Source organism: Rutidosis leptorrhynchoides, chromosome 2 (genome assembly GCF_046630445.1).
Source record: "Rutidosis leptorrhynchoides isolate AG116_Rl617_1_P2 chromosome 2, CSIRO_AGI_Rlap_v1, whole genome shotgun sequence".
NCBI classification, from domain to species: Eukaryota; Viridiplantae; Streptophyta; class Magnoliopsida; order Asterales; family Asteraceae; genus Rutidosis; species Rutidosis leptorrhynchoides.
The window spans coordinates 391,122,210-391,131,773 of record NC_092334.1 but is presented as its reverse complement, the minus strand read 5'-3'; the positions used below and the strand labels follow the sequence as shown (position 1 = coordinate 391,131,773).

The 9,564-nt window shown below is 34.5% G+C and overlaps 1 protein-coding gene across 1 annotated transcript; it reads right to left on the bottom strand.

The window, feature by feature from the left end:
• Positions 1-6,166: 6,166 nt before the first annotated feature.
• Positions 6,167-6,991, bottom strand: LOC139889063 (uncharacterized). The gene is made up of 2 exons (XM_071872036.1): positions 6,654-6,991; positions 6,167-6,530 (listed from the first exon to the last, which is right to left on the bottom strand). The coding sequence occupies exons 1-2, from the start codon at positions 6,989-6,991 to the stop codon at positions 6,167-6,169; spliced, it is 702 nt and encodes a 233-aa protein (XP_071728137.1).
• Between the last annotated feature and the right edge of the window lie 2,573 nt (positions 6,992-9,564).

Below are 9,564 nucleotides of genomic sequence, written 5' to 3'. Positions count from 1 at the left end.
TATATACATGTTTACCACTACACTTAAGAACACCTATCTGCATCTTCACTAGTAACTATCTCAGCACTACATTCCAACTTTTTTCAACATCACCACTTACACCCATATCACCTTTATTTATTCGTGTCTTGCCTTTATAATATAAGTTTTACGATGTATATATCAAGACATACATATTCATAGATTGAATATATTTAAAAACACCCACACCACACCAAACCATTGCCTTTTGTTTCTGTTTTACAACTACCACCAACCCATCTTGCTCTCTTTCTCTACTTCTCATTTCCTTCTTGTTTCATTGAAAACCCGTCACCCCTTGGTGACTCTTGATTGACAACCAACCAAACACCACCACGACTACCATCAACCAATACATGTATTCGTTCTTCTCCTATTCAATGTTCAAAAACCCATAACTACAACAACATTCACAAACACCTGCTACTCATTCTCTTATTGCTACGGTTCCATGCTTCTATTATAACCTCAAAATCTCAACGAATTTTATGGTTTCCTACTGCTATATTCTGTTTGAACTTACCACCAAATCCACCACCACCACTATTTGGTTTTAATCGAACAACTACCATCAAGAGTATCATCAGAATCTTCATAAATAATTATCCTAATTGTCATTATCACATGAACACCATCACCATCAATTACTTGTTATATTTTTCTTTTTGCTTCATCATAACCCAGAACATATAGCATTCGTGGATTAGGTTATGGGTAGCAACAAACACTTTATGATCAACTCTGGTACTCAGTTTTTCTGTTACTGTTTCAGACCACCAAAGCCAACACCATCTAATTCGATTTCCTACTGCTACTCGTTCGCTATTATATACTTTGTTATCTCTGTTGCTGTTTCCACCGACGCTGCACGTTTTTCTTTCTTTCTTTCCTTGTGGCCTACAGCTGCTAAATCAAAACATAATTTGGATGTGAATTGATACGGTTTATATTTGTGTAGGGCCAAACCCCCATTTGATTTATAAAAGGTATATTTATATATATTATTATATTATTATTAATATTCTTATTATTATTATTATTAGTGTTACTACAACTGTTGTTATTATGAATATGATCCCATGATGATGATGATGATGATGATAGGGAGGATGATGCATGATGACGAGAAGTATGATGATGATAATGATTATATGATGATAATAATTAAATGATGATGATGAGGGTTACGATTGTTTTGATGCCGGAACACTAAAATGATAATGATACATGAAATATTGATGCATGATAAAAATATGATAATGATACTGAATGATTATGTGAAGATATTTATGATGGTATGATGATAATGATGAATGTGTTAAACGAATGGTGATGATGAAAATGGTAGATGATCGATGATCATGGTATGATGATGATAACGGTATAACAATGATGATGATTAACATGATGATGATAATGGTATAACTCTAGTATTATTATTATTACTACTATTATTACTAATTTTATCATTTTTCTTAAATTAAGTATTATTATTATTATTATCATTATAATTATTAATACAAGTATTATCATTATTATTATTATTATTATTATTATTATTATTATTATTATTATTATTATTATTATTATTATTATTATTATTATTATTATTATTATTATTATTATCATTATTATTATTATTATTATTATTATTATTATTATTATTATTATTATTATTATCATCATTATTATTATTATTATTATTATTATTATTATTATTATTATTATTATTATTATTATTGTTATTATTAGTGTTATAACTATTATTATTATTATTATTATTATTATTATTATTATTATTATTATTATTATTATTATTATTGTTATTGTTATTATTAGTGTTATAACTATCATTATTATTATTATTATTATTATTATTGTTATTATTATTATTATTATTATTATTATTATTGTTATTGTTATTATTATTATTATCATTATTATTATTATTATTATTGTTATTGTTATTATTAGTGTTATAACTATCATTATTATTACTAATACAAGTATTAAGTATCATTTATTATTATTATTATTATTATTATTATTAAGTATTAAGTATTATTATCTTTATTATCATTTTTACTAATAGTACCATTATTATCAAGGTTGCAAAATTCGCTATGATAATAATGTTGCAAAATTCGCTATTCGGGGATTAATCGGTCAGGACTTTGAAAGGATTAATCGGCAATTCGGAGATTAATCGGAGATTAATCAGATTGTACTGTATACATTTAAATATTAAATTTTAAAAATTACATGTGTATCTATAGAAAAAACCATAAATATAAAGATAATTTTTAAACTAATTGTCTAAAATTGTTCATTTTGTTTCAAAACTATATAATTCTCGTTTAAATTCATGTTAATATGTTAACCATTTTTTACTTTGACTGACTTTGATTACCAAATTCGATTTTGATCCATCAACTGACGTTGACCGCTTAATTAAACGGATTTTTGGAAATCGGAACGGATTGCTCCTAAAAATGATTAATCGGGGATTAATCGACAAGTAATCGGGTTTTTTACAACACTGATTATTATTATTTTAACAGCTATAGTATTATTAAAAGAATCATTTTTAGTAAGAATATCATTATTATTTTTATTATTATCATAAGGAGTTGTATTATTATCATTATAAGCAAATACAACTTTTATTACTATTATTGATATTATGTTACCAAGTAAACATTTTTGTATATAAAAATATACTCTTAGTAATATTACATATAAGTATGTATTAATCATATTAACATTTTTATATAAAAATTCATATATAATCAATTAAGTATTTTAATATAATACTAACCAAATATATTAATAAAACTATATAAATATTAGTAATTATAAATGTATATACACAAATTAAATATATATAATATATAAAATAAGTTATACTAATTGAAATTGTTCAATTACGATTATATGCATTAATATATATTAAATGATATAGGTTCGTGAATCCAAGGTCAACCCTGCATTGTTCAGTTTCGTCATATGTATTTTTACTACAAAATACAGTATTGTGAGTTTCATTTGCCTTTTTACCCTTTATATTTTTGGGCTGAGAATACATGCGCAATTTTTATAACTGTTTTACGAAATAGACACAAGTAATTGAAACTACATTATATGGTTGAATGGATCGAATCCGAATATGCCCCTTTTTAGCTTGGCAGCCTAAGAATTTGAGAACAGACCCCCAAATTGATGCGAATCCTAGAGATAGATCTATCGGGCCCAACAAGCCCCATTCTGGAATTTGGAATGCTTTAGTACTTCGAAATTATCATGTCCGATGGGTGTCCCGGAATGATGGGGATATTCTATATGCATCTTGTTAATGTCGGTTACCAGGTGTTCAATCCATATGAATGTTTTTTAAACACTTGCGAGTGTATGATTATTGAATAAAGGAAATCTCGTGGTCTATTAAAATGATGAAAATGAATGATTATGATAAACTAATGAACTCACCAACCTTTTGGTTGACACTTGAAAGCATGTTTATTCTCAGGTATGAAAGAAATCTTCCGCTGTGTATTTGATCACTTTAGAGATATTACTTGGAGTCATTCATGACATATTTCAAAAGACGTTGCATTCGAGTCGTTGAGTTCATCAAGATTATTATTAAGTCAATTATAGTTGGATATATTATGAAATGGTATGCATGCCGTCAACTTTCGATGTAATGAAAGTTTGTCTTTTAAAAACCAATGCAATGTTTGTAAAATGTATCATATAGAGGTCAAGTACCTCACGATGTAACCAAATGTAATGTATTCGTCCAGATGGATTAGGACGGGTCATGAAACAGTTCATCTGGACGGCATCCAGATTGGCTGGACGGCATCCAGATGTGAAGGCCTGGACGGCGTCCAGGAATCTGGACGGCGTCTAGATCAGTGCACAGGTCTAATTGCTGATTTTGCACAAGTGCACGAACCAAAACCCAAACAATCACAATTTATGATCCGCAAACAATCAAAACATGTATCTTATACCGTTGGGAAGGTAATTTGACGAGGAAAATAACTAAACACATTTCATCAATCAATCTACCACTTTCAACAACCAAAACCGCATTTAATGCTCATCATTAATTGCATCCAAGCTTATAACTCTCATTTCATGATTCGGTGATCCATTTTACATAAATGATATGCTGTTTCGAAGGTAATTAAACATACATTGCAACTAAACACTTACAAGCAACATTGTCAAGCATTTAAGGCATCAAAATTCACATTGAAGACCACCAAACCCTAACCAAAAATCATAAACTCATAAATCATGTTATTGAAGTTTTCTTATTCAACCTACACATCAAAATGAAGCTAGTGATGCTAGTAACACAATTAATACTTGCACTTTAGCATATCAACAACATTTAATCATCCAAAACTCAAGATCAAACACACACTTTTCAAGTTCATGCTAGTTACACTAAAATAACGAGATCGAGCAAACAAATCACATAATCATGTTAGACTTGAGCTATAGACACTAATTAACACTTCTATAAGTTAAAATTATCAAGAACACAAAATCTAGTGTTTTTAGAAAGTTACCCAAATGAAATGTAATCGGTATGGATTCGAAGAGGAAGATGCGAGGATTCCAAATATGTAATTTGTTTGGATTGATGCTTGCTCGATTTAAAATAGATGATGATTCTTTGTTTGAAGGTTGAGAGGAAAGTTGAAGTAGTAAAAGAGAGAAAGAGGAGAATGAATGGAGGAGAAGACTTGTTGACTAGTTGACCTAGTCAAGTCTTTTGCCTCTTGGCAAGTTTAGTCCCTCAAGTTCAAAAGCGGGTGCGTGAATTACCTAAACGAGATATTTTAAAACGCGTATTAACGGAAGATGTTATAATTATATAACGGACTTTAAATAAATAAATGGAAAGTAAATGGAATAAGGCGGGATGTTACACCCGCTAGTCAAAATCCTGCTAGGCCGCAAAGCTAGCCTAGTAACCCTTTCACTCATCATTAAGGAGATGCTCGAGAACACCAAGGCTTACACCCTTCCGCACACCGTCACAACCAGTAACACGATTACCTTCACACATCAATGCTAATCAATAACCATGACACTACTCACACACGTACGTGGCCGACGAAAGCGCCTCCCGAATGGCACTACCACACACACACACACACACACGAAAAGTGGCTGACAAAGAGTGAAGAACACTCGCCACATATCTCACACGCAAAAGTGGACGACGAAGAGTGAACAACACTCGCCACATACATCAAACCGCAATCGTGGTCAACGAAAAGTGAGATCTTACGGAGTCACTCACCACATTGCATCAAGTGGCCAACGAAGAGCAAATCCTTACTCCAGGATGTCACTCGGCACCTCACTCACAATGAGCAACAAAACATAACACTCTAAAATAAGACGATCACACGTCACGTACCCTCACATGGTGATATAACACCCAGTATACACTATCCCAATAACACGCGCATATAAGGGTACTCGCACAATGACCGAAAGTGTACATACACCTTGTAACACTAAACTATAAAGTGGTCGTTCGCACTTTCCATAAAGCAATCGATAAATCGATCACACCCACCTATCACGCCCACGCAAACATGATGATATGGTATCGAACGCCCGAAATTTAAACCCATATCACATGCCAACACGATGTGGTATCAAACGCCCGAAATTTAAACCCAGATTGCATCCCACACAAGTAAATACACTATATACGTACACGTATAATTATTCCACACACTAGGACACTATCACAACCAACATCCTACGGGTCTCACTCGAGTGAGTTTGATGACCCTAAAACCCCAAAGGCCTATACAGCAAAAGACTCACACAATGGAGTCAAGGCACAACACATTAACCACACACTCTACCGAGTGTAACTCAAAACCACAAACGTAAGCCGACCGCTCACTACCATTTATCTCCAACGGAGAATAAGGTATAGCTAAGTCTTACATACGCATCACATGCTATTACAAAATGAACAACATACGAATACTAAACTAAAAGTACCTGAACGTCTTCTCGCGATGCCCGCCACCGCTAGCTTGGGACACTCTGTCTTGCGATGTCCTTCTCTATGGCAATTGAAACACACAATGTCACTACCTCTCTAGGACGGTTCTAGACATTCCCAAGACCTGTAACCCCTTTCACCACAATTGTAACATCTAGAAGCACTAGTATCTGACACTCCTTTCCTCACGCTACCCGTTCTCGCACTTGCAATTCTAGCTTTCTTGCTCGGAGCGCCATATAATTTAACCATTCTCTTACCCAAAGCATCATCAACCATTGTAGGAGCATACGATTCAAAACCCTTAGCCACGGCAAATAGTTTAGCAAAAGATTCTACTTGCCGAAGGCTAATCTTCTCACGCAAATCATCATTCAAGGTATTAAGAAAATGCTCCATCAACAACCTATCGTTCCTCGTATATTCAGGACAAAATCGGGCCTTCGCCAAAAACGTAGCCCTAAGAGTATTTAGATCCATAGACCTTTGTGGCAAATTTCGCAACTCATTACACAACCTCGTCGAATCGGCTTACGTCCGGAACTCCTCAAAGAATTCCTTCTTAAAATCGTCCCACGATAACCCCATAAACGGTTCCTCACCAACGATATCGATCTTACCATCCAACCAATACTTCGTATTACCCTGCAACAAACTAGAAGCGAGTCTATTTTTCTTGTCAGGAGGATATTCACTCGTACGAAAACACCCGTTGATATCCGAGATCCAACCGGTGCTTATCAAAGGATCGGGATCTCCGGCATACAAAGGAGGTTTAGTCATCATGAAGTTTTTGTAAATAAACTCCCTTCTGACTACATTGCCTTGAATCCCATGATCAAGAGGAACATCCTCTCCACCGCCGTCAACTTGAGGTTTAGGGAACCTCTTCTCAAACTCGGCTTGAACAATCGTACCCATTTGTTCCTTAAGAAGATCAGTTACTTGTCGTTCAATCACCCCTTGAAAAAATTCTTTAACCTTCCCGGTAAAGACCGAGGAATAATCCTCTAAAGAGGCCTCAATCTTAGCCGTCAACTCATCATCATCACCTTACTTCCCGCTTGAAGTCCCGCTTATCGTCTTCATTCTAAAGAACAAAAAACGATTAAACAACGAAACACAATATAAACTAAACACACGACACCGCCCCATCTTGCTCAATACTCGTCGTACTTCACTTGTTAGACACGATTTGCGCTCGTAACAATGGTAGCTAGTCATTATTACGCGCACACGCCGTCTCAACTTATTAGTAAAACAGCTATCTTGCTTGATGATATACACAAACACAAACACAAACACAAACTCAACGTGATATAAGCACACACACGAATATTATCACGATACAACCCACAATCCTAGTTAGTTCACCTACACACTAAAACACTAACCAAATCCATGTTCCGACCCGTACTCCTACAAGTTCCGCAACAAATATGCACACACAAAAGTCTAAGTCTAGGCACCTATCTCAAGTCGCCTAAATCCCTAACACCATGCTTTGATACCACTTGTAATGACCAAACCCGTCTTATACCAACCCAGAAATTTTGTTCTTTATTACTACACATTAATATTAATAACATGACACTACCATTATGTTTTCAAAAAACTTCCAATACACTAACAAGTTTAAACAACTTAATTTATTTAATACATAATTTCACATGACAAAATGGGCATAACTACTCAAGACTCGTTTGACATAACCGAAAGGTACTTTCGACCCAAAGCGTTTAAGTTTCACATAAGACCGAGCATGGTGATTGGGATTGCACAACCCAATCCTAAGTCTAATCCAAAAGCAAGTCTTCTAAAGTAACCCGCAATAATCTAGTAGTCCCCGCGCTTACCCTTGCCACCTCTTGCATGCAAATCTATAAAAATATAAACAACGAGAGGGTAAGCTATAAAGCTTAGTTAGGATAAACATACTGTATACATACATATGCATAAAATGAATACGTATCACCAACACATGTAATAAACACATACCGCATCCACGTATATCTAAGCAAGATATACATAACGTACAACCATATCAGTCCACAAGATTAGCTACAACACAACAATATATATATATATATATATATATATATATATATATATATATATATATATATATATATATATATATATATATATATATATATATATATATTCCAAAGATCCCAAGGTTAACCCCTTAACCTTAAACGCATGAAGGTTGGCCGAAAACTCACGCGCCCTAGTGAATCCGAAAACTCACGCGATTTACTACCTTCACCACAAAGACAATCGAGGTTGGTCGAAAACTCACGCGCCCCGGTGTATCCGAAAACTCACGCGATACACCACCCCAATCCATACGACAATAAGGTTGGCCAAAAACTCACGCGATACACTACCTTAAGTCATAACCGCAACAATAATGGGAATGTCTGAAAACTCACATGACATTGTGAATCCGAAAACACACGCGATTCACTACCCAATTCATCTCAACAACAACGGGGTTGACCTACTTGTCAATGTGAATCCGAACGCACGAGATTCACTACCCCAAGGATGGTAATCCAAAACGCACAAGCATGCCACGTGGACCCCTAACTCATAGGTCCATCATCCCACACATATGTAAAGTGAATCCCGACGCACAAGGATCACTCTACCCCACCCACACCCATCCTATGCATACATACGCATATAATATATTTACACTCACCTTGTTGCCTTGATGAATGCAAATGCCAAAACCGCAAACGTCAATAGAATGTACCTATTCCATTATCACATAAAAAACAACACAATTAGGGTGGATTACAAACCAACCCAAATTGATACTTAGTGCAATTTTGACCCAATTTCACTTACAAGCACAACTCTTGGCCAAACTAATCAATAATCACTTAACACTAGTGAAAATGGTCCTATAAAGCCAACTAAGCCAAAACACAAGTATTAAACACTTGTCTTCCCCAATTTAACTCACAAACCCTAATTTTGACCCATTTCACAATTAGGTTTCCAAACACACTCTTATGAGTTCAAACATCATCACAATCACTAGTTTAGACACTTTCAAGTGATTAACACCAACATTTAGACCTAAACATGGTCAATTAGTCTTCCAACCCAGAACCCACCAACAATGATTCTAAAACCCACTTACTAGCAACAACAAACTAACTTCATGAGCATCAAAGGGTTTCTCATCAATTCAAGCTCAAACCCTAACTTTGAATATCAAATTAACAAATGAAATTCGGAGTTAGAACTTAACACCACTACCAAAATGTAGCCAAGAACGAGATGAACAACCTTAACACTTGCACTTTGAAGAGATTTCCACTTCTTCTCCAACCCAAGCTTTCTCACTCCAAAAATGGGTTTATCTCATTAGATAAGATGAGAGGGTTTTATGTGGGTGAAAATGAGATCCAAACTGAGTTCTAGATCAGTTTTGATGACTCTAACCCGATCCCCAAGTGAAAATGTAACATCCGTCCCAC